General features: G+C 40.1%; 1 protein-coding gene across 2 annotated transcripts in view; it reads left to right on the top strand.

Annotated features, from left to right (window-relative positions):
- Positions 1-26,968, top strand: part of APC7 (tetratricopeptide repeat (TPR)-containing protein) — a 74,304-nt gene that overhangs the window by 37,934 nt on the left and 9,402 nt on the right. For both annotated transcript variants that reach the window (XM_087672525.1, XM_087672516.1), the window contains exons 8-16: positions 7,349-7,424; positions 19,287-19,346; positions 20,341-20,386; positions 24,795-24,868; positions 25,628-25,678; positions 25,766-25,969; positions 26,257-26,301; positions 26,444-26,537; positions 26,711-26,856. In XM_087672525.1, coding sequence (XP_087528651.1) covers positions 7,349-7,424; positions 19,287-19,346; positions 20,341-20,386; positions 24,795-24,868; positions 25,628-25,678; positions 25,766-25,969; positions 26,257-26,301; positions 26,444-26,537; positions 26,711-26,856 — 796 coding nt within the window. The remainder of the gene's footprint in view (positions 1-7,348; positions 7,425-19,286; positions 19,347-20,340; positions 20,387-24,794; positions 24,869-25,627; positions 25,679-25,765; positions 25,970-26,256; positions 26,302-26,443; positions 26,538-26,710; positions 26,857-26,968) is intronic.

Raw genomic sequence — 26,968 nt, 5'->3', positions numbered from 1 at the left:
ATCTTTTGATGTCTCTACAGAGAGGTCTTGCCTCCTTGGTTGGGGGCTAGTTGATTGAGGTGTGGGGTTTTTATTCTTAGATTTGGGTTGTGCAACTCTAGCTTTTGAGCGACACTTATCATCAAAATGACCAATCTTTTGATAGTGTTGGCAATACTTATTTTTCTTAGGTATATTTTGCAACCGGGTTTGGGAGATGACTAAGTGTTCCCTTGTGATTCACTTTATTGATTTTGAGGTTGGTTTTGGTTTTGATTTTGATTTTGTATTTGCAACCGGGTTTGGGAGATGACTAAGTGTTTCCTTGTGATTCACTTTATTGATTTTGAGGTTGGTTTTGGTTTTGATTTTGATTTTGATTTCTATTTTGTTGGTTCTTGCTTTTCCCTTGCTAGCCACTTTTCAGAAGTGGTAACAAGAACCCCGTCCTAAGTGTGAGTGGGGGTGCACTAAGTGTTTCCTTGTGATTCACTTTATTGATTTTGAGGTTGGTTTTGGTTTTGATTTTGATTTTGATTTCTATTTTGTTGGTTCTTGCTTTTCCCTTGCTAGCCACTTTTCAGAAGTGGTAACAAGAACCCCGTCCTAAGTGTGAGTGGGGGTGCACTATGGAACTTGTTGAACAACTGAGTGTAATGTAGTAGCTAGCGGTCAAATTCATAGAATGTAGGTATGGTGGGCTGTGAAATCACTTGCTAAATATTTATTGGGAAACTTGTTCAGGAACAAGGTGACCTGGTCCTCAAGGGGCTTTGGAGCCCCCATAGTGGAGAACTCAATGAGTAATCATCAATATTTAGCATTTGATCTTAAATTTTTGGAGCTCGTGGGTGAGATTGATACGATAGATCCTATCCTGAGCCACATACCAAGCAGTCAAGTGTTTCCACCTCTGAAGTGCAATGTCAAAATTGTGTACCTATGAGTGAAATTTTGGAAGCAGCACTTACATTAACTCAACGATGGCATGAGGCATTACATTGCTTTCTTCCAAGAGTTGACTAAGTGGTTTGTGGTTTCCCATTGTTGCAAGAATCTCTAAATATATAAATATAAAAGCATTGAGGATATGGTTTTGGAACTATTGGTCAAGTACAACCAATGTAGGTGGAAATTATGTTGATGAGGAAGAATGCTCTCACTGTAGTAACGTGAAGAGGAGGGCTTTAATTCTATCACAAGTTGAGTTGGTAATTAGCTTGAATATTCATGTGTACAGTGTTGGGCCAATGAATAAGGATTTGGTATGTTGAGAACGAATTCAAGTGCGACTTTCATTTTGCAATAAGTGGTAATGCACCCATTCGTGTTTCTCTGATTGCTTAAGTAGCTTGCCTTGTTCATCCAACTTGAGATACTTCAATACATAGGTGCCTTCAGTATTGTCCACATTGAGGATTCAAGAAACATATTGTCTTGGATGATTCCGTCAAGCCTCTTGGTGCTACTAGTTCAAACATTGCAAAACGAATTTGGGAGGAGATTGTCAGAGTGCAGTGATGCGGAAGCGTAGGACAAAGATTAAGAGAGAGTGAACACAGAGAGAAGAGAGAGAGAATAGGAGACAATGCAGCACAGAAAATCTGCAGTGTAGTATGCTGTATAAGAGTGCAGAAATATACACGGAGGGTAGAGGAAATATTTGTGGGTGTGTCCATCTTGAAGACCTCGATCTCCATCAGCCGGAGTCTCAGTCGACAGATCTCAAGATCAGAATGAATGATAGCAGAGAGTGTGCCACCAACTGGCTATATATAGCCAATAAATAAAAAATACCTTGTACCAGGTCTGTTGCATAAAATGCAGCCGACTGGAGTAAAAAAAACTGTCCGATTGCAAACAGTAAATTGTCCAACTGTTGACGTGTCCTTTGCTGTACTGTGCTGACGTGGCATTGCCATACGACTGTCCAAGAAATGATTGTCTAACATCCCCTCTCAGATCCTAGACGGGTCAAAAGATTGAGGGATCTGGAATGCTGCCGAAGAAGAGCTTGGGGAAGTGCCTTCGGAAACAAATCTGCAAGATTATCCTTCGTCTTGCAGTACTCCACATCAATGGTCCCATCTAGAAGCTTCTCTTGTACGAAGTGATATTGGATCTCAATGTGCTTCGTCCGGGCATGGAATACAGGATTCCGCACCAAGGTAATACAACTCTCATTGTCGCACTGCAGAAGAGTAGGAGAAGGTTGGGGTAGCCAAGCTCCTCCAATAATCTCCGAAGCCACACAACCTCACATGTGGTAGAAGACGTGGCCTGATACTCCGCCTCAGTAGAAGAAAGAGCTACCGTGGTCTTCTTCTTGCTACTCCAAGAGATAACACTTGTACCCAAGGTAAAATAGTAGCTTGTAGTAGACTGCCGATGGTCCATATCACCAGCCAATCCGAGTCACTCCAACTTGCAAGAACAAGATTTGAAGCATCTGTGCCCGTGGGATAAGAAATCCCTAAGTCAAAGGTCCCCCTCAAATACCAAAGAATCCGTAGGGCAGCTTGCCAATGCACTTGTTTGGGGTCATTTATGAACCTTGCCAAAAGACCCATAGCAAAACAAAGATCAACACAAGTGTTGAGAAGCCAAATCAAGGATCCAATCAACTGATGGTAGCGGGAAGCATCCGTCACGGAAGAATTTGAGTGTGAAGTGGCCTTCCAGTTCGAATTCATAGGAGTAGAAATGGGCTGACAAGTCTCCATCTCAAAAGTCACCAAGAGCTCCTTAATATATCTATGCTGAGAGATGAAAATCCCCCTCTGAGACTAATAAATCTTATGATCCAAGAAGAAATGAAGAAGTCCCAAATCCGTCATCTCGAACGTCTTATGTAAAGCTGTCCTGGTCTCTCGGACCTTTTGTGTGTGATCCCTTGTCAGAATCAAATCATCAACATACAACACAAACAACATGCAACCAATCTCGGAAGTGTGCACATAAAGCTGCAGATCGGCCTTGGAGTGCCCATATTCCAACTTTGATTGAAGAAACGAGTTAATCTTCTGGTTCCATGCTTGTGGAGTCTGCTTGAGGCCATACAAGGCCTTATTCAACATGTAGACTTTCCCATCCGAGGACCCAAAGCCAGGAGGCTACTCAACATAGATCTCCTCTTGCAAATCATCATTAAGAAAGGCCGACTTCACATCCAATTGAATCTTCTATGGCTAGCCAAGGCAAGAACAGCTCGAATAGGCGCCATACGAGCAGTGGGGGCAAAAGTATCATGGAAATCAATGCCTAGGCGCTGAGCAAAACCTTTAGCAACAAGGCGAGCCTTGTGCTTGTCAAAAGAACCATTGCTAAGGTACTTGGTCTTGAAGACCCACTTGACGCCAATCACCTTCTTGTGAGAGGGACGAGGCACAAGGGACCAAGTGCCATTCCTCTCAATAGCCTCCAACTCGGCTTGCATAGCCTTCCGCCAATGGTCAGATTGCAAAGCCTCCTTCACTGAAGTGGGCTCACGGTGTTGCATAACACGGGTCATCAAACTATAGTTAGAGCAAACAAGCTCTGTAGAATGTGCATGATTTCTCAGTGACCTCCGCGGTTCATCTTGCGGTTCCCACTCCTCAGGGATCCCCTCGATCCCTGAATCACGGAGTGTGTCATGGGCCCAACGAGGAGGAGGACAAACCTCTCTCCGTCGCTCTCCATCGGTTGAAGATGCGGGTACATCCACTCGTGGAAGCTCCTCGGGGGTGGTTGGTGGAAGGGATGACTCTGAATCAAAAGAAGAATCTCCATCAAGAGGGTCTGGCTCCAAAGGAACTCTCTCGAGAGCCCAACTCTCCCCTGGATCTCCAAGGACAAGGTGCTCCTTACCCCCCTCTATGGCCAGAACTTCCACGAACCACGCATCTCGGCTCGTGTAGACATCCCGCTTGACGGGATTAAATAGACGAAAACCTTGGGACTGGGAGATATAGCCAACAAAAACCTATCGTCGGGAAGCCGCCTCAAACTTGTCACACTGCGGCTTCGGGATGTGGGCATAAGTGTCACACCCAAAGATCCGTAAATAAGAGACATCAGGCTTCGTCCCAAAGTAAGCCTTAAAAGGTGTCATCCTGTCAACGACTGAAGTGGGAGATCGATTGAGGATGTGAATTGCAGTAGCCATTGCCTCGGCCTAGAGAAATTGAGATGTCTGCCGGTGCTCCATCATGGTGTGCGCCATCTTGATCACACTTCGGTTCTTTCGCTTCAAAATGCCATTCTCTTGAGGAGTGTTTGTGTTATCAAACTCTTGGTGAATGCCCTATCTGCAGAAAAATGAGCAAACTTATTAGACATAAATTCACTGCCCTTGTTTGAACGCAAGGTCTTCAATCGCCGGCCATATCGGTTCTCCTAAAAAAGAAGCCAATCCTTGAAGTGAGAGAAAGCCTTCGACTTCAATGTCAAGAAATAGGCCCATGTCATCCTGTTGTAGCTATCTACAATCAACATGAAGTACAAGCTTCCCTTCATGGACTCGGTCCTCATAACGAGGGGGGTGAAGAGTAAAGATCAATAGAGAGGTGAAGAGAAAATGTGTAATGTGAAAAGAAAAGACAAAGATCAGTAGAGACAAGCTTCATAGCTCCATGCAGTTTCCCACGAATGCAGGAGACACATGGCTGATGGCTGACCACTATGTCCGGCAAACCTCGGAGAAAAGACCCTCGCGACCCCTTTCGAAGGTACTCATAGTTCAGGTGGCCAAACCGAGCATGCCATAGTTGGGACTGTGTCTGAGAGGTAAGAAGAAGTGAGATAAGAGCTGTAGAAGACTTCAATTTTTAGATGCCATTCTCCTCGTACCTTGTTGAGAGAACCTTCCTCGATCCACGATTAAGGACTCGAACAATATCACTGCCAAACTCCACCAAGAGGCCAAGAGCACAAATCTTATGGACCGAAAGTAAATGATACCCCAAGCGTGGCACATGCAACACCTCGGAAGTGTGGGTATTACCACGTCCATCTTGAATAAGCTGTATCTCACCCTACACAGCAATAGACACAGAAGTGCTGTCGCCAATGAGAATCTGTCCACGCGAAGGTTGCAAATGGACAACACCAACAGAAGGAGTCATATGCTGTGAGGCACCACTATCCACAATCCACTCTCAAGCCTGGGGAGCTGTAATCGTAGCATTAGAAGTCTTCAGTGTAGAGTTCTCAATGACTGCTAAGTGTAGAAAAGCAACTGATGAGGGTGCAGCCATCGGTCGAGAATCCTTCGTGTCCTTCTTTTTGGGTTCCTTCTTGTCTTTGTCGGAGCAATCCTTTTTTCAATGACCGGTCTTACCACACGTATGGCGAGTCGATTCCTTCTCCTTGTCCTTCTTGGATTTGTTGTTCTCATTTTTTTTCTTTTGGTCCTTCCCCTTCTTTTGAGAGGCTTGACCAACCAATGTCTCTGATTTGGTAGCATTCTGTCCCTTCAACTGTTTCTCTTGGTCCAAGACCATAGGAATCACCTCTTCCCATTGAAGAGTTGATTCCCGCCTTGAAGCAATAAGAGGGGAATAAAAAGTATCGAATCGTGGCGGCAATTGGGACAATAAAGTGATCGCCATGTCTTCGGAGGAAATGGGCTTTCGCGCATTTTGAACTTGCATCTGAAGTTGCCGAAGCTTGTTGATGTGTTCCAAAGTTAAGAAGACTTATTCACGGACAACGTCCGCATCTGCACCTCCAAAGAAACCCTCTTCATCAGGGTCATCCGGTTGTACATTTGGTCGAGCTCCAACCATATTTCTCGAGTCACTGTTAAGTGCTCGATGTGAGCCATCACAACTGTAGTGCAAGACAGAAAAAGAAAAGAACGAATCTAGCATTCAGCTTGTCCCAATTAGACTAAGCTTTGGTAAACTCCGCATGAGCACTGAAAGAGAGTGTGGACTCATCTGACATCGAGGGTCGAGTGATCTTCTCCATCACAAGCTCCGCCAAATCATAAGACCCTAGAATGGCCAACATCCTCACCCGTTAGATGCGATAATTGTCACCATCAAGCTTCTGTTCGGATGGAAGAGCCAATAGAACAGGCACCTTCGTGTCCATGATCGCCTGGAACTCCAAGTCACGTCTCTGAAGATATGTTCACCTATAGTGCTTACACAAACGCAAAAGCAGCCCCCTCTAACTGTGTAAACGCAGCCTGTTAGGGATGTGGCCTCCACATCCCAAACCTTGTTCACACGCCAGAGGCGATGAAAAGGTAAAATCTGCAATGGAAGGCCTAAAACATAGCCTTCCTCCGCTTGAACAGCAATAACCTGCAGCAAATTCACCAATTGGACTCCTTTCCCGCACGCCCACGCTTGCTTCAGCCTTGATCCGATGCGCAGCCCTCCCGCTCGCCCTCGAATCTTGGAAATGCAGCCTTGTGTTGCACTGAAATCTCCTCTTTAGGTAGGTTCAGCACTTAGTCAGTCCATCTTCACCACTTTGATACCATGTTAGAGTGCAGTGATGCGGAAGTGTAGGACAAAGACTGAGAGATAATGAACACAGAGAGAAGAGAGAGAGAAAAGGAGACAGTGTAACATAGAAAATCTGTAGTGTAGTATGCTGTATAAGAGTGCAGAAATATACACGGAGGGCAGAGGAAATATTTACGTGTGTGTCCGTCTTGAAGACCTCAATCTCCGTCAGCTCGGGCGTAGTCAGTCTCAGCCAACAGTTCTCAAGATCAGAATGAATGGTAGCAGAGAGTGTGCCACCAACTGGCTATATATAGCCAATAAATCAGAAATACCCTGCACCAGGTCGGCTGCATTAAATGCAGCCGACTGCAGTAAAAAAGCTGTCCGACTGCAGACAGTAAACTGTCCTCTGCTGTACTGTGCTGATGTGGCTGTCCTCTACGCTGATGTGGCACTCTGCCGTACTGTGCTGGTGTGGCACTGCCGTACAACTGTCCAGGAAATGACTGTCTAACAGAGATAAGAGCATCTTTACCTCTGGGAAGAACCTTTTAACATAGAACCAATGGGATTGAATATGGTGCTTCAAAAAGTCCTAGGTGCAAAACTTGATTGTGGAAGATCATTGAAATTAAAATCTCTCTCAAATGCCACACTTGTGTTTGAGAAGCAAATGCTTTGGGTTTTCAATATCATACTTTATATACTGTTATCTTTCACTTTTGTACATTTTGGTTTTAAAACGTAAACAAAATTTTTGTTCTTTTTCAAAGTGCTTGTTCTCATTATTTTGTGTTTTTAGATGCAATTTTGATTCAATTTGGCACTTTTTATTTTCCATGAAGTTGCAATACACTTTTTAAATGATACCATGTTTGGTTTGTGTTCATAGTGAATCTTTCAAATGACTAAAATTTTCTCTGCAGGCAATGTCCTTATGCAATGGAGGCTATTGTTGCCCTAGCTGAACTTGGGGTAGCTCAAAAGGAGATGCAACCACAGGTTTGGTTTCCGATTTGATTTGTTGGAATCGGTTCAAAGAAGAAACAACTCTATTAGTAACACCTTAGAAAGAGACATTGAGATAAAATACAAAGTACAAAATGTACGTATATAGATTGTTACAACTATGGAAGTTAGTGATCCTTGTATGAGGGCAAGGTTTTTGTTCGGAGAGTTCTTATTGGAGGCCTCCCTAGTGGTGACATGGTGTGATGATTGCTAGTGGTTGCGATATGTTTTGTGTTATATATGTGGAGATTTCATCCCAGCTTTTTGTTTTCTAGCTGGTTGGTAGATAGATATGGGATTTAATCATCAAGGTTTTTCTATCTATGACATGCATAAAAATGCTTTTATCTTTGACTCTGCCTTTGGAATTCATGGTCATATTGGTACTCTGCCTTTGGATTTCATGGTCATATTGGTCGAACTAGAGGCTTATTGTGGGGGTTACACACACACAAACACATGCACACAGAGAAAAAGAAAGAAAGAAAGTTATACAAATGTTCTATGGAGGCCATAATTGACCTAAAGGACAATATTGGATACACCATTAATCATTTGTAGATTCCACTTCAAGTGCCAAACAACATAATCAATCTAAAGACCAAAAAAGGAAACTCTAAGATTATCCTATCATCATAGGATAGTGGGTACAATATATCAAATTACATGACCCACTTAGATATTCTTAGGGGATCATTTTCTTTTTGCATTGGATCTGTGGAACTTTGTAGTGACGGACGGCCCTACCACATTTTTAGACCACCCACTTTCCTTGTTTTGTTACTTCTTGTACTTAAGCTAGTTCTTGTTTCCTATTCATGTACTCAAGCTAGTTCTTGTACTTAAGCTAGTTCTTGTTTCCTATTCATGAGCTGGTTGGGTGTGAGCTCATTTGCCATCCATACCCTAGTTCATTGTAGAGATCTAGTTTGTCTTGGCAACTAAATCTTTTCTTGCATTGTTGTGTACCATAAAACCAAATGCTTTCCTTTGATCATGATTGATGGGTCCCTAATGTTGATGATGGAAATGACCCTCACACCTGTCTTTGTATGATTTTGTGTTTTAGAACAAGAATATCTTCCTCTATTTCTTCATCCTCCAAGACCTTGATCTTATCCCATTCCTCATCCATGTGCTCTACTTGCATTTCTTTGACAACCTATTCTTGCTATTGTTTTCTTTCAATTTGTGTAACGACTTCCTTTACTAGATTGCAAGGCTTGGATTGTTATTGAAGGTTCCTTTCTCTTTGGCTCTGTAACATGGAGACACATTTTTTTCAAGGGATCATTGTAGGAAATCTTCTCCAAAATCATTGCTAGCAAGCTTCAAAAAGTTTTTCTAGAGTTGATTCACCTGTCACAATATGGTTTTATTAAGGGATGCAATATTACACACAATCTTTTGCATGCTGAATTTGGGATAGATTATGCAAAAGCTTCTATTTAGGAGGTTGCTATGATTCAATTGGATATTGAAAAAGCATTGTATCACGTTAGCTGGTCCTTTCTTTTACAATTAGTGTGTTTCATGGGTTTTGACTTCCAAATAGCTTCTCTTATTAATGCAATTAGTTTTGATGGAGTGGCATGCATAGCTCTTATTAAGGGGGTAATTGAAGAGATTGCTTTTCTTAGTCCCTTTGTTAGGGATGCCCCCTTAGTCCTTTGTTGTTTGCATTGATGACTCATCCAATGCTCTCTGTGCTAGATAAGTTGATGCAATTGATGGTGAAATCATTGGTTTGGCTCTTCTTGGTGGGGCTAAGCTTTTGGGACAATCTCTTTCATACATATGATTCATCTATGTTTTCTAAGGTTGAGAAGTTTAATATGGTCATAACAATGGCCATTTGGAGATTGTATGGTCTAGCCTTGGGCGTCAACATGAATGGACATAAGTCCATCCTCATGAACTCTATAGAGAGAGACCTCCATGCTTTGGGTTGGCAAGGTGGGATTGTTCTTGAGGGAGAGATTAATAGAGACTTGGGTTATCCCATTGGGGTGGATGCGGCTCCTTATGCATTTGCTCAATTAGACGTCTTGTATTTATATATTGGAAATCTTAGGGTTGTCCTCTACATGTGCGACTCAAAGTTGTACAAATAGTGATGATAAGTATGATCTCCTATTTCTTGCCTTTGCTTTCTTAGACATGTAGTTCTTAGTTAATTAGGTTATATACGGCTCTATATAGGAAGGAATGTCGGTTTTAAATACATGAGGCCAAATTAAAAACACACGAATTTCGTCTTCGCTAGATGTGCCAAAGACTACTCCAACACTAAAAATGAAAATGACAAGGATGCTCTCGTTGTAAAGTGGTCATAGACAACATCTTTTCCAAAACCCAAGAACAAATGATTGTACTCTAATGTGTCATTGAAGTCGATGCTTAGAAACAGGAATCCAAGACCTATCTAGCAATTGGGCAAGAAATAAATAGATGAACAAGAGTCTCATTACATGTAGTAGAAAAGACACATTTATGTGGGGAGGCCCTTGATAAAAAGCCTCCATATAAAAACTTTCCTTGGTGAGGAAACTTAAACCTCCACAATTGAAGGAACCGATCACACCACTTAGCTTTACTATCTTGAGAAAACTAAACTTTATTTGCTTTCTCAGTTGCTCATCTCTTATCCTGAACCATTTTATGATAAACCTAATTGGTTGATTGTTTGAAAAAATCATCCAAGTGTATAAAAGCCTAGTCCAACCATAGGGATGAAAGCTGAAATTTAAGCAAAGGGAAATGCCTTTTGAGTTGTTTCTTCAAGTTAGACCAAATTAATTTGTAACCTTGAGGAATGCAAAAGTATCAATAAAATATTAGGAGATGATGTGTTCATGATCCTCAAAGCAAAACGAGAGAATCTCCATAAGGCATTGGATACTTAGAAGCTTTTTGGGCAAGCCTTTGGTCTTCGTATCGGTGCAAGTAAATCCTCTCTTATCACTTGTATTGAACTATATCTATAGTCTTTGTGTTATGAGGACTTGTATATTTAAAACCTCACTTAACATGTGGATTAATTTTTAATCACATGGTTAAGTAAATGTTGTATATGTGAGGTGTAATTGGATTTAGAGTAAATTTAGGAGCCCAAGACTCTAGGAAATCACAGGGTGTCAAAGATAAAAGTTGCTATAAGTTATGTTGCATATGTACTTGGTGGTATTTGGTACTAGTTGTTAGCCTAGGTCATTCATTTGGCCATAAGTGTCAGTTGGTGACACTAGAGAAGTGATGTTTAATGGTACCTAGGACCAATTTGATGGTCAAAGATGGTGCAAAGATACTTGGGAATGAAAGTTGTCTAGTCAATTTAATTATTGGCCAGTCAAATTATTTTTTTGGGCACCGAAATAATTATTAGATTCATTTTCAGTATTTAAAGCTTGAAAATTAATATTTAATTATGAATAATGGTAAAAATGAGAATAGAAGGTTTTCACTCGGTAAAATTTTCCCATGCAAGTGGGAAAAACGTTTTAAGAGGCTAGTGGAGTCTATTTCAGTCATTGTGAGAGAGAAGAAAGCTATTGGATAGCAAGGAGAGGTGGTTGATGTGATTTGCAACCACTAGGAATCAGTCCTATAGCATGTGGCAGCAATTTAGAGCCCTTCAAGAGCAAGTGATAGCAGCCCAAGGTTCTTTTGGTGCAAATGGCGACCTATAAGAGGGGGGTAACAATTTTTCTGGTAGTCCTAAGCTAAGCTATAGGTGACAGCTTTCATGGCTGTTTGAGCAGGGTAGTAGAAAATTTTCAGTGTTTGTCGTGATGAATCTCTGAAATTTCTCTTTCTACAGCATTCTCTCTCATCTCCCAATCTTTTTACAGCCTTGCTCTGAAGATTACAAAATTGAGATCACCAGAGGTTGAGAAATTTTGGATTTCTTTGTTATAAACTCTAATTTGCAATTATAAATTAGGGTTTAGTTATAGCCTTAGGAAGTGCGTCAGAAATTGGAAGCTCTAAGACTTGGATTCAACAAGGTAGAAGCTATTTTCAATCAAATTCAAGTGGAGGGACCAGTAAATCAATGAATTTGGTTCATTTTCATCTCTATCAAAGTGGGTGGAGGCCAATTGATTGCCTGAATCAAGGGGCAAATGAGATTGAAGACTTGCCGGTCATTTTGGATAGTAAGGGGAGTTGGAATATTGAAAGGGATTGGGAGAATCCCATTGTTCATTAATTTCTTTTTCAATTAAGTTAAAGAAGTATCTGAAGGGGTGTTTGTTTTGCGGCCAACAAGGAGTCCATTGTCCAAGATTGTGAGTTAATTTGCATTTCTCATTTTGTAATAAATGTTGCTGTTGTAACTAAGTTGTAATCAAGGAAATACCACCTATCCATGGAAAGAAGGCTGGTTTCACTTTGCAATGGCAAGAGATGGTCATCCCTCATAGGAATGTTACTTGGCATTTGGGTTACCCCCTGGGTGTTGATGTTCAACCCAAGCAATTTTGATAATGAATTTCTCGAAAAATGGGGGGCGAAGTTTCTGTACCAGAAATTGCAAGCCTGGCCTTTCTACATCCACCTTAAAGTGACATAGTGCATCATGCTTGCCATGCTCACTTATTTTTTGCCATGCTTGCCTTGAATTGCCTCCACCTTGAGGGTTCTTATTGGATGAATTCACTTTATGCTATGGAAAAATGACACTTTGCATATAGGTATCTCTTGGATCTCTTGGAGCCATGGTTGCGGTCCTAAAAGTATGGGTGGTGGGGCTATTTTGGATGTGCACTCACATGGTTGCTCTTTGATGGTCACTCTTTCGTGCTTGGTGGCAAGTTCTTAATGCTGATACACCCTTTTCCTTATCCTCTTCTTTCCTAGTTGGTGAGCTCATCAGCTTGTGGAAGTTGGTTCTTCTGTTGGGTGTAAAGGCCCTTTCGCTACTTGTGTATATATTTACTTGTACATGTGAATACACCCTTGCAGGTGCAAGTGTACCATACCCTAATTATAAATACATTCTTTTATTCTTTGTGTGTACCACATTGTTACACAAATAGCTCTCGAATCTCCACTCTCTCTGCACACTCTACTGCTGAATACACCTCGTTTGATTCGCATATTGCTTGAGTACTTCCACTTGCTCCCTTCAAACTTGTATCAGAGCTTCGGCAAGAGTGTGCACCCTTCTTGAGGTTTGGATGGGTCAGTCTTTGCATGTGCGCATGAGGAGACGTGCAGTTGAGACCAGTTGGTGGTCAGTTTGACCAGCAGGCGTGAGGTGCAGGTCAGCTGCAGACGTTTTCAGGAGGCGATAGTCAAGCATCACGAGGGACAGGCTGTCGGCACCAGGCGCAGGTTTAACAGGCTGTTTGCAGCAGTCGCAGGGCAGGAACAGCAGCGGCACATTCTAGCAGTCAACGAGTGACAGCTGCAACGACCAGGCACAGATTGGCAAATCAAGTGTGACTAGGTGGTGACCAACACGTTGGTTACGAGGGCACATTCATGGCATTTTTCACACTTTTTTTAAGTTGTTTCCTACAAGCAAGCTGCCTATTCATTAACAGGGGTTTGCATGTGCGAGCACATGCTCAGATCTGTACAGATTTATACCCCAAAATTTGGGGCTTTTCCTAGATTTGATGCTGGTCATGTAGAACAGTGACATCTAACCCAAAAATTGCAGACATTGTGTGCATTTGCTTCAAAAATTTGGGGCATTTCTTACACAAGTGAAATTTTGCTCAGCTGAGCCAATTTTACTGTAATTTGTGCACATTTGGACCCCAAAATTTGGGGGTTTTGCGGAATTTGTGAAATTTCTGCAACATTTGCACGTATTTGACATTGGGGATGATTTATTAAATGCAATGGAGCAGATTTATTGCAAAAATTTTGGGGCTTTTTGCATCAATGATGCATTTTGAGCTGATTTGTGCTTTGACAATGAAATTACAGCAGATTCACTGCTGAGTGGGAGAAATTGGGACTTCAGATGTATTAAATGTCCTAAAAGGGCAGCTTTTGTTGGTAAATTATTGCTGAATGCTCATTATGCAGTGAAACAGTGGTACATACAACACTTGGGTTATTGCATTTGGGCATTACGGTGATGTATTATTGAAATGGGAGTTATCGTTCATGCATATGTATCAGATTTGGTTCATGTACATGTTGTTATCAGCTCTTGGGACTGAAATTGCAACAAAATATCTGCTTCTTGGACATCTTTGGAAGTACAAGTGTGTATACTTGTTGTTATATTCAGCAACTTGCTATTGGTTGAAAGTTTTGAGCATTTTATTGTAGTCTTTTATTGGTAAAGATGGTTAGCAATGCATGTACATCTGATACAAAGAATCTTTTTGAGATTCGTAAATTTGATGTCAATGGCTTTGATCTTTCGAAAGATCGTATGTAGGGTATACTTTTCTTGAAGGATTGTGATGATGCTTTGGCAGAACATAAGCCTGTTGCTTTGTCAGTTGAGGATTGGGCTAAAATGAATTAGAAAGGCATTACTTATATCAAGATGGCAGTCACAGATAATATCTTGGTTGATATCAAGGGATTTAACCACTACTTATGTAGTTTGGGAGAAACCCTAGGCTACGTATGAGAATACAACTCCTGTCAACCAGGTACATTTCATGCGAAAGTTAGTCAACTCGAAGCTTGATGAGTCTAAGCTCGCCTTAGAGTATTGAAATGCTTTCACTAGAATTTTGAGTTAGTTACAGGATGTAGGCTTGCCGTCTTCTAGTCCTAAGCTAAATGCTATGTTCTTGCTTATGACTTCGCCAGATACATGGGAAGCATTGGTTGTGTCATTGAGCAACAACCCCAACTTGACATTTGATGGTGTGCGTGGTTCTATTCTCAATGAGGAGATTAGATACAAGGCAAGTGGAAAAAACAATGGATCGGTCTACAATGTAAAAGGATGAATTGAAAGGAGGTCAAATGCTGCAAATAAGAATAAAAATCGCAGCAAAAGCAAGGAAAAACAACGATATCACTTGTTATTAGTGTGGATGCAAATAACATAAAAGGTTGATTGTAGGTACTATAAAAAGGAGCAAGAATGTAAGAAGCAGGCTAATGCAAAGCGAAAAAGGAATGAGAAAGATTACAACTCTACCCCTAAAGAAACAAAAAATGCAAATATGGTATCTAATGTTGTTTTTGAGGAGATAGAAGAAGATAAAGATGCTGATTTGTTGGTTGAGTCTGCAGATTCACATGCTATGATAGTGAAAGATATGTATATTACTAAAAGGGATGTGATAGATGCCTTGTTGTCTACTCATGATGGTTTGCCACAATTGTGGATTGTTGACAATGGTGCTTATTTCATGTAACTCCATCTTTGGAGTGTTTTTCTTCTTATGTAGTAGGTAATCTTGGGAAAGTTTACCTAGGGAATAACCATGCATGTGATATTGAAGGATTAGGTACCATACACTTGGCTTTTGAAAATGGTCAAGAATTGAATCTTCATGATGTTAGGTATGTATTTGGCATTAAGAAGAGCTTGCTTTCTGTTGGGCAGCTAGACAACAGGGATTACTTCACTACCTTTGGTGGTGGAATGTGGAAGATACAGAAAGGATCCATGCTAGTTACTAGAGGCGGTAAAAAGGGAACTCTATATTATCTTTACCGCAAGGTATTTCTTGGAAAGTTTGTTGCAGTTAGAAAAGTGCAGTCACACATGGAGTTATGACACAAGCATCTTGGACTCATGAGCCAAAAGGGTTTACATGCACTTTCTTAACTTGGAAGAGTTGATGTGAAAAACTCAAAGCTTGACTTTTGTGATGATTGTGTTTTGGAAAAACATGTAAAGAGTTCATACTCTCATGGAGCCTCTAGGAAGGCATGTATTTTAGATTTAGTCCATTTTGATGTATATACATGTCAATAAAAACTCATAGTGGTTTTTATTATTTTGTGTCTTTTATTGATGATCATTCTAGAAAGGTATGGGTTTACTTGCTTAAACAGAAAAGCGAGCATTGGATGTCTTTAAAAGGTTTTATGCATTTATTAGTACTCAAAAGGGCTTAAAATTAAAATGCATAAAAATAGACATTAGGGGAGAGTATGTATCTAAAGAATTCACTACGTTTTGTGATGTCAATGGGATTAAATAGGAGCTTACAACTCCTTATAATTTATTATCTAACGGTGTGGTTGAGCGAGTAAATCGCACTTTATGTGAGAAGATTCGGTGCATGTTGTTCACAATTAATCTCCCACAATCGTTTTGGGAAGAGGTACTTAAAACCACTGTTGTATATTTGCAACCGATCTCAACATCGTGCACTTGAAAGTGGCATCCCTCAAGAGGTTTGGTTTGGCAAACCTGCTTCATATGACCACTTAAGGGTGTTTGATTGCGAATGCTATGTACATGTACCTGTTGGTAGTAGAATTAAACTTGACATGAAATCCCACAAAGGCATCTTCATGGGTTATGGAGATGAAGGTGAAATGGGTTATAGAGTTTGGGTTTCAAGCATGAAAAAGGTACTACGTTGTCAAGATGTGGTATTTAATGAGTCAAAGCTATTGAAACATACCGCATCTAGTGATTTGGACAAAAAGAAAGTGAAATTTCAGCATGATCAGCGACTTGAACAGCCATCAGCCACTGAAAATTCAGCTCCATTTGATGTTAGTTATGATAGTTAGTATATCATCATTGAGCTAGATGAAAATGGGCAGCGAAGGGATGTTGAAAATCAGCTTGGGCAACAGAATCAGCATGCTGAAAATGAATTACAACAGACAAATAATGAGGTCATTGACATTACTTTGGATGTGGATGCATTGCCTGATAACATAGATCATTGGGTGAGAATATTTACGCATGTCAAGAGACCTATACAGAGGTTTGATCCCTCTTTCAACTGCATTTTACTCACGGATGAGGTTGAGCCTCTCACATATAAAGAGGCATTATCATGTAAGTTAAAGAAAAAGTGGGAGCTAGCTATTTAGAAATAAATGAAGTCATTGTATCGGAATAATATTGGGGATTTGGTTCCATTCCCCAAAGATAGGAAAGCTATTCCTAGCAAATCGGGCTATAAAATCAAGCATGTGGATGGCAAACCCAAACACAAAGCTAGGCTTGTGGCTAAGGTTTATACATAGAAAGAGGGGATTGACTTTTAGTAAGTCTTTTCACCTTTTGTCCCCTGGTCAACTCGTCCGATTCGTCTTGTCTAGTACAATACGTTCGATCATGTCCAATGGAAACTGTCCGATTGTTTCAAGTGCCTATTTGTGACCATTTGGGGTAAATTGTAGGTGTTGTTTAGGCTTCCTCTCCACAACATACTTTTACATAACCCGAATCTCTCTCTCTCTCTCTCTCTCTCTCTCCCTCGTCTCCCTTCTAGTAATATACTCTTTCCCTCTCTTTTCTTGTCTAATTTCAAATTCAAATTTCAAGCTCAACTTTTAAGCCCTCTATTCTTAAACTCTCTCACTTGAAACTCTCTAACCCCACTCCCTCAAGCTCTTATTCGCCATATCTCCACCCTGCCTCCACTTTCAAGCTCTTCATTGGGCATTCTGTCTATCCTCAAGCTCTTAATATGTAAACTTCTAGTATAAAGTCTCTAAATGTTTAAAGTGTATTACTTTGAGTCCCAACATTTTGTTTAGGTATTAAATTTATATATACAATTTTTTTCATTGGCCATTTCATCGGACGTAGGTCCAAGATATATTAGTCTGATTGGTATCGTGCTAATATCAGACTGTACTAATTGGAGGCCATTGGACATGACAACCTTGTTGTCAAAATGACCACTCTTCGGGTATTGTTTGCTATCATAGCATCTATGGATCTTGAACTTGATTAAATGGATGTTAGAATTGCATTCTTGCATGGTGATTTAGAAGAAGAGCTGTACATAAAACAACCAGAGGGCTTTGTTATGCTAGTAACGGAGCATTTGGTGTGTGGGCTTAAGAGAAGCTTGTGTGGTAAAAAACAGGCTCCTAGACAGTGGTATAAAAAATTTGATGCCTTCATACTCTCACATGGGCTTAAAAGAAGCAATGAAGATCACTGCTTATGTATAAAGAAGGTGATGATGGAAGCCTTATAATATTTGTGCTTTATGTGGATGATATACTTATTGCTAGCAAAGTATAAAACCCAAGTTAATGCACTAAAAAGATAGCTGAATTCAGCCTTTTCCATGAAGGAGGCGGATGCTACTGAACACATTTTGGGTATGTGCGTGACAAGTGATAGAGAGCAGTAGCTCTTATTTTTCTCACAAGAAAAGGACATAAGCAAAGTACTTGATCGTTTTTCTATGGTAGTTGCTAAGCCACTTGGTGTTCCTTCACCACTATACCTTAATCTTAGTAAAGCAGATTACCCAAAAGATAATAAGGCAACCAACTCTATGAATGGTGTTCCTTATGCTTCAGCTTGTGGGTCACTCATGTATGCTCTGGTTGTTACTAGTCTTGACATTGCTCATACAGTTGGAGTCGTGAGTAGGTTAATGTTAACCTTAGCAAAGCACATTGGGAGGCAGTGAAATGCATCTTCCGGTGCCTTAAGGGCACACAAAGAAAATGTATTTGCTATGGAAAGGGTATGTTAGATTTGCAGGGGTATCGTGATGCAAACATGGCATGTGACTTGGATACTCGCAAGTCTACCAGCGGGTACATATTTACTTTGATTGGTGGGGCCATTTCTTGGTGTTCTAGATTTCAAAAGATAGTAGCCCATTTGTTGCGGGTTGATGTATTTTCGCACCGCCAAGAGACTTTTTTGCATCCCTCGAGGTTACAGGGACTTGTGGGGCCACCTTTTGATGACATTGCAGCCTACTTTGGCAAGATTGGGACCTTGGAGGTCGACTCCATTTGGAAAAGGCTTTGGCTAATCAAGGGTACCACTTAATGATTAAGTATCACCATTGGCTCGTCATCAAGGCTAATGATGTTTGGGGTATACACAAATCTTGCGATTAGTGGAAAATGGATGCCATGGAGGGTTGGTCCAATAAGACATTGTACAAAAGTAAAGTTCTCCAGTATCACCATTGGTTCGTTATCAAGGCTAATGATGTTTGGGGTATACACAAATCTTGCGATCAATGGAAAATGGATGTCATGGAGGGTTGGTCCAATAAGACACTGTACAAAAGTAAAGTTCTCCTTTGACACATTGTGGTTGGTGGGCTGTCTCTTGTTGTGGCACTTGCAAAACGTTGCATTTCCAATGGCTCTTGTTTTTTTTGCCCCACTCGTATTGAATCTTCAGGCCATCCTTTTCTTTTGTGCCCTTCGATGTGGAAAATATGGTCTTTGTTGTCTTCTATTTGGCGGGCTGTGGTTGGCATGTCAGTATGTCTCTTTGATTCTTTGCTTAGCCCAAGTACCCTATTGTAGCACAACCACATATGAAGATTCTGTTTCTATCCTTCGTTTTTGGGGCTATTGGTAGAATTGGACAACCCAGAATGCTTTTGTTTTTGATTCGGCGTATGGCGTGTAGACACACCTTGCGCAGCTAGACCTTATTCAGCACACTGCTCTAGGGAGGACTTGGTTCCTTGGCATATGGCAATCTTTGTTGCTTCTTTGTCGAGACTTTTGTAAAAGAGAGCTGGGTTTTTGTTCCGATGGCTTAGAGCCATCTTGTAATCTTGTAATCTTGTACTTTTTTCGTTATTAATACAAGTACCTATTAAAAAAAGAGAGAGAAAGAGAGGTTGGGGAGAGGGAGGAAGGCAAGGGGGTGGGTGGGTGGGAATGGTGGAGGTGGAGGGAGGTGCGGTGAGAGGGAGGAAGGGGAGGCAAATTTTCCTATTTACAATTTTTTTACAGGGACACTTAAAAAGTTCAAGGGCTATGGGTGATCATCTGGATCATGTGCGTTGGTTGCAGGTAAAATGTGAAATTTTAGTTTCTTAAAAAAAAAAAGTGTCTCAGCAATTGGGTTTGTAGGGTGATGAAGTAAGAGCTTAAGAAAATGAAATCAAGCAAAAGAGAAAGGAATCCTATTGCTTCTAGCGTCAATATAGATGACAAGAAGTGATAAAGCTTTCTTGAGCTTTGAAATATTGCAAAAGTTTATGTGGTAGTTGTGATCATAGTAAACAAAAGACCCGTTTTTCCCATACAAAACATGAGGTAATGAAGCACATGAAACCACATCATGAAATGGAAATGTTTTCGCGAAACGGAAATTTTTCCTCAAGGTTTTGTAAAATAGTGAACATGTGGGTTTTGTTTTCTTTTTTAACTCTTGTTTTTTCCATACCCTTCTTGTGCATGCATAACCTTCTTATGCTTGTGCATCTCCTCCTCCTCTTCTTGCCCCTTATGCTTCTCCATCTCTTCTTGCTCCACATATTGCTCCTCCTCCAGCTCCACCTCTACCTCATCTCTTTCTCTTCGTTCTCCTCCTCCCCTAGCTCTTCGACCACTTTGTCTTTACCTCCTCCTCTGCCTTGGGCCTCCACCTCCTCGAGCAAAAAATGCCTCCCCAAAAGGATTTCCTAGAAGGATTTTACTCATGAACATTAGTTTTCACTTTTACTTTGCATTGGTTATTATTTGTATCTTGTAGCCTGTACGTTGTGATTTGAAAGTTGTTAATACTAATTTCTAAATGAGTGGATGAAATGCATGTTTTTATTTTAGGCTTAAAGCCTTTTGACTCCAAGATCTAGGTGGAATGAAGTTTTCCATTTAATGGATCCATTTCTTATTGTAATATTAGTGCTATATAGTAATTTTAATTACAATAAATAATATTTCTCAAAACCTCAAAACTTGGAATCTCTTTGTATGGCTAGTAATGTTGTTGACTTGATCTTCAATACAAAACTCTTAAATAATATGGTTAAAGTTTCCAAGTAATGTTTACAATATGCAGAGGCTTGCAGAAGGACATTGTGCAATTTTTACACATGATTACAAATGTGAGTATATGAAAAATATTTTGCTCAGTTTTTTGAATTTAGGGTTTTGCGTTCTCTACATTTGTTGCCTTCTGAAAGAGCAAGAAACATAATCATTTTTTTACACACACTTTCATTGTCATGTTTATCCAGTTATTTGCTTTTGTAAATTTTGATTGTTTGCTATTTCTAGGAGTTAGGATTATCAATGTGAAAAGTTACTTTAGGAGAAGGTAGAGGACATCCTTATCTCTCATTAAAGACCGTACACCTTGATTTTGTCATTTGCGCATTGAGTTATTGGTCGTTGGTGCTTTAGCAAGAGAACAAAAATTACTTTTCTGTTGACTTACCTTCGCAACTTGGCTAGAATTTTACGTGAGAAGAAACTTTGGGATTTGGCTGATTCTGATGCACTTGCATGCTACTTGTGAAATGCAATTCATAGCTTGTAAAATGCGAAATGCATTCCATGGCTGAAACATTTTCACCCTTGGCTTGAGACACCTTGACACTTCATTTTAAAGAACTTATCCTTCCCCAATAAAGAAAACATTTAGAGAATTAGCCATTTCACTTGGTGTTTTGCCAAATGCATGCCTAGCATCATGGTTCTCACGTCCGATTAGTACCGTCCAATACTAGTATGGAACTAATCGGACTAATAAATCTTGGACCTACATCCAATGCTTGTTTGATGAAGAAAGGTTGTACATACAATTTTAAGGTCTATACTTAATGTTGGGATTTAAAATAATACACCTCAAACATTTAGAGTCTTTATACCAGGAGTTTACATATTGAGAGCTTGAGGATAAAGAGGATGGAGATCTTGATAGTGGAGGTAGGGAGGAGACAGGGCAAAGGAGAGCTCAAGGGAGTAGGGGGTAGAGTGCTTGAGGAGAGAGAGTTTGAGAGTAGAGAGCTTGAAAGTTGAGCTTGAGATTTGAATTTGAAATTAGAGAGGGAGAGAATATATTGCTAGAAGGGGGGGGGGCCCAGAGAGATTGGGCAGCAAACATCAATTTAAACTTCCTCACAGGAAAAAAACAAGAGATTGGGGGTATGTGCATGTGCCTTGTGGGAGAGGAAGCCTAAACAACACTTGCAACTACCCCAAATGGGCACAAACATACACTTCAAAACAGTTGGACAATTTGGATGGGATGCGGTTGAACGTGTCCGATGTTGTACTAAGGATGGATCGGACAAGTCGATCTGTCGATCAGACGTGGACAATTAGGCCTAGTACTGAAGTATTTTAGACTAAAAGGAAACATCTTATGGCTGAAATGTTTCATGACCGAAACATTTTCACCCTTGGCTTGAGACACCTTGACACTTCATTTTAAATTACTTATTCTTCCCTGGTAAAGGAAACATCTTTTGGCTGAAATGTTTCATGACCGAAACATTTTCACCCTTGGCTCGAGACACCTTGACACTTCATTTTAAGTAACTTATCCTTCCCTGGTAAAGGGAACATTTATAGAATTAGCCATTTCACTTGGTATTTTGCCAAAGGCATGCCTAGCACTGAAGTGTTTCAGACTAAAAGGAAACATCTTGTGGGTGAAATGTTTCAGGGCTGAAACATTTCACAGTGATTGTGTGGTTCTCACCGTTATTTGGAGAAGTTATTCCAAATCATTGGACACATGGTCATGCCAATTCCATGCAACTTGCAGGTGCTGCAAAAACACTTCCATATACATTTTATTGGATATGTGATATGTGCCTTCAGTCTTTGCCTCTTGTACTTTGAGTTGTAAGTCTTTTATAGGGATAGGTCTTGAATTACATCTATTTTGCTAGTTGAATGCATATTACACAAGTGGATCACATAGTTGTTATGGTGGGACACTATTTAGCATCTTCTTGGGTTAGTCAATGTGGGGGTCTTATGGATTTATCGCCCTATGAGTTTCCTAGTTTCTTTTACATGGTACTAAAACTGTACTAAATTTATTCAGAATTACAACCACATTTTGGCATTTTGAAGGCAAACAAGCTTCCACCTGATGCACTAAGAGTTCTGTCTCTTCTTTTATGTGGTATTGAAACTGTACTAAATTTATCCAGGGTTACAAGCACACTTGGACATTTTTAAGCCAAACAAGCTTCCACCTAATGCACTAAGATGGGATCTTGCCCTACGAAGCCAATTCTGTGTGTTTAAACCCTGTCAAAAACTTTGTTCTCATTTTTCCATGATCACATCCTAGATAATTTGGAGCATTTTTTTTTGGATACCTAGACTAGCTAAGTTAGCTTCATACAGCTAGCTGTTGTGTGCTTAGAGTTTGGAACGTCATAGCAAGACCTGGAGCCTAGGGCAACTTGGAGAAAACCCTGAGAATATGGATCAGACAGTTGTGTTGGTGTAATATCACTTTAAAACGGCAACCCTAACACTATATTGATACAAAAGAGTTTCAAAATATAAAGGCTAAATGTTTGAAACCAATATGGGCAGTAGAAATTCAGCCTAAAGTGCATCATGGCTGTAGGCAATAATGTCTAAACCCAATCTGTGCAATAGAACTTTAGCTTGAACCATTCATAGCCTAAGGTCAATTAGAGATAGTAGGCATAGGGATTTCTCTAAACTCAACTTTGGATGTTAGGCATTTAAAAATGTTAGTAGAATTCAAAGCATTCTTGTATTTTTGATGAAGATTGGGGGTTGGAGCAACAGGTTTATCTGTTCAATAGGCTACTATATTTGGTAGGTGACCCATGGTATGTGTGATGTATGTCAAATGCCATATGTGTGAACATATGGCACCATGTGAAAGAGCACAATCAAATTAGCATTTGCTACTCATGGATTTTGGAGGTTCTATTTGAATCTCAAGTTGGATAAATGCTCTTAACTTGGCATCAAAACTATCAATCATTGTATTTTTTCATTTGGCACTAAATAAATACCTTCAAGCAGATTGTCAAGGTTGTGATTTCATCCAAGGCTAAATGCTTGCATTAGCTCGATGTGTTTGGGTGACATTGAAGTTTTCTTTCTTTTTTTGGTGACAACTTTGTAAAAGCAATGATTTTTTGTGAAACATTAATTTTATTGAGTGTGTCCAGTTGATTGTCACACAAGACACGTACTCTCGATGTGACAGTTTGAAATGGGCAGATGTGAATCACATGCAGTTTTTGATTAGGGAGGAGTATGGTTTGGCATTATAGTCACCATCCTTCAGTACTAAGACATCTCCTTTGAGCAAACAGCTTGGAAGATGTCAATTCCTTAGCCATAGTAGGACGACCAAAATCTCAAAGAATGTGGATCATTGGAATATCATGTAAACAAATGTTCACATATAAAACTATCACATTGAAAGCCAAACTTTCAAATGAAAATAGAAGTTTTTGACAAATTTTCACATTGCTATAGGTAGCCAATAGGTAACTAAGAATAAGAGACAAGCCACAACCAAAATTCCAAGTTTAAGAATGGAAACTCCATATTGTACAGTCCAATGGGCTTAGTAGCTACCTTTGACAAGTTCTAAGCGAAACAAATCGTAGAATGCTGGTCACTATGTGCAAAGTAGTAAATCGTAGGAAGTTATAAGTGGACAAGTTGCAAATGTCAAAGTGTAAGGGGCTTAGTTTTTGATGTTGGGCAAGTAAAATTTGTTAGAATGGGTCAATTCTAGGAAATGCCAAATGTTTTAGTGTGTGGTGTGGACACACCTGAGCCAATAAATAATGTCACTACTTCTAGAGTTGGTTTAACTCAAGTTGAGTTAGGGTTAGGTCTAGCTGACTTTAAATCTATTGTACTTCCATAGGTTCCAAGCGAAACGAATCGTAGAATGCTGGTCATTACGTGCGAAGTAGTAGATTGTAGAAAGTTATAAGTGGACAAGTTTCAAATGTCAAGGTGTAAGGGACCTAGTTTAAGGTGTTGAGCAAGTAAAATTTGTTAGAATTGGTCAATTCTGGGCAGCGCCCGATATTTTAGTGTGTGGCGTGGACACAACTAAGTGTCCACAACTAAGTTAATAAGTTGCGTCACTACTTCTAGAGTTAGTTTTACTCAATTTGAGTTTGGGCTAGATCTAAGTTACTTTTGGTCTATTGTGCTTTCATTCTATCATTCTAGTACTTGCATCTTTTGAGAGTAGGACGGCTGCCACTCCAGTTCATTGTCTTGTGTGTTCTCTCTCTCTCGCGTCCCCCCCCATCCTCACACTGGGTGGAGTTAGATTTGCATTGTATTATTGTACCTCACATGCATATAGTCACACATTGCTAGATGGACGTACTTGTATACACTGATGGCTCGCCTATGTTTTATCATGTTCATGTCAACTCTTCTTTAGAGCAAATGATGTTTGTTGCCTTTTCTCAGTAACATAATCTGTTCACTTTTCAGGGAAAAAATACTTACTTAATTGGGCATGTTGTGGAGCAGGTGCTCTTGAACATTTCTATCATTTGAGCCAGCGGTTTCCTAGTAACCTGCATTTGTTGGTAGAAACTGCAAAGGTAATATTGAACTATATTCTGAGATGTGTATATTGTCATGTCATAAGACAGATTTCATGCTATCAGTGTTGGCTGGGTGCATTATGTCTAAATTGGGAGGATTAAATTTAACAGGGTGCTCTAAAGGATGTAGCAAGAACAATAAGAACCACAACCTTAGCTGCATTACAACCACAGAATAATTACTCACCATTTGCAATCATAAAGCACAAGAACGGTTACAGCTGCAATGGCAAAACTGTAACTGCCTGCTACCATCACCATGCATGCTTTTTTGTCCGAGGGTGTGAATACTTCATATCCCTGTGTGGGAAAAGTGCAAAGGGAGGGAGAACGCACTGTGAAGCAGAAGGGTAAAGAATATTACAAACCCCTGTGCACTTAGGGAGTCAGATTGGTGTGGATATTTTAAGTAAATGCTGAAGCTCCCTTTTCCATAAAGGTCACGAGCTGGGGAATCCCTGGTGTGACAGGCTGCAACCATTTGGCCATTTTCAAGTATTGTGCTTTTTGTCAGTGTATGTATATTGTGGTTTGGTACCATACTGTGCACCCTATTTCCTTGAAGAACTAACCTTTGCATTTCATATCTTGAGTTGAGAGGTAAGTCAAATTTCAGCATCAAACTGAACATCTGCAAGAGCCTTTTGATGCAAGCATGCAATTTTTCTTGGTAGTTTCTTTTGTTATTTTGCGTTTTATTTATTATTATTATTATTATTATTATTATTATTATTATTGGGTGATATCTGACTGCAGGTTGAGGCTGCTGTAGGTAAAACTGATGATGCCCTTCACAACTTTGAGAAGGTAGTCTGCATAGACTTTGAGTGTCTTTTCTAATGAAGACCTTGCTTCATGTCATCTGTCTCAACAAGCAAAGGGCTTTTATTTCAGGCACGACAAATTGACCAGTTTAGCATGACCAGCATGGATGAATATGCCATGTTGTTACGGTCAAAATCTGAACATTCCGAACTGAATAGGCTTGTTCAAGACCTGCTCAGCATCGATCCAACTCGCCCTGAAGTATGGGTTGCATCAGCCATTTATTGGGACATGCGTGATGATAAGGATCGTGCTGCTGCATATGTAGACAAGGTTTAAAGTCTGTACTTCTCTACTGAGTGTTCCTCTACCTTTAACTTTAGTTTTAATCTTCAACATCAGTAATTTTGGTAGAGTAAATGTTTGGATCCATGTGTTGTATTCTTGTTTCATTATTCAAAAAATGGACCATGAACTTATATGTTTAAAGCTTCCAGCTTGGGAATGTGCTCTCTCTATATGCAATTGCAATGTTTCACTCTTTTGCTCATGATTTGTCCTTGTCTTGATTTTACGTCTGGTAACAAATGGGTTTCTTTTCTTATAACCTTGACTACCAGAGTATACGAGTTGATGAACGACATTGTCCTGCATATATTGTGAAGGTGAATTTTTATCCCTGACATCAGAAGAATCAAATGCTCTCAGATGAGAAAAGCTTCAAGATAAAGTAAATCAAATTTCCATGCTAGGCAAGGGAGAGTTGGGGTGTTTTGAGTCACATGTTGATGTTGTTGGTGGAAGTAGGGCAATATCTGCTTGTCTATAAACCGTCCAGAAGCAGCTCTTGCTGCGTTTCGTAAAGCTCAAGCTTTGAAGCCAGATCTACGTTCATATCAAGGTGAGGAATTTTATCATGTTACAGACGAAAATATATTTCAAGAAAAGTTGGTGTTTATACAGTGTCTTAAATCTATGTAGTTGATGCCATTGGAAAGTTCTCAGTTACTGAAATAGTTGAGACTTAGTTTACAGATGATTGTCTTTAACTTTGTGCGGGGTGGCCTTGTACAGGTCTTGTACAAGCTTTGCTGAAAATTCCCAAGCATAAGGAGGCTCTTTTTGCTGCACGGGATGCAATGAAATCGATGTCTCATTCAGCAAAAGCATTAACCTTAGTGGGTGATGTGTATGCCCATATTGCTGATGGAAGGGAAAAGGTCTGGATACATAGTCTGCATATACTTGGTACCTTCTGTCTCAGTCTGTGGGAAACACTGTATTTTGCAATCATTGTTAAATGTGGAAGGAAAGAGGGCTTCCTCAAGAGGA

The sequence above is a fragment of the Lygodium microphyllum genome, chromosome 3 (assembly GCF_053477565.2).
Source record: "Lygodium microphyllum isolate KBCC chromosome 3, Lygodium_microphyllum_v1.1.10, whole genome shotgun sequence".
In the NCBI taxonomy this organism is placed as follows: Eukaryota; Viridiplantae; Streptophyta; class Polypodiopsida; order Schizaeales; family Lygodiaceae; genus Lygodium; species Lygodium microphyllum.
Note: the sequence above shows the minus strand (reverse complement) of the source record. Positions and strands in the feature narration are given on the sequence as shown.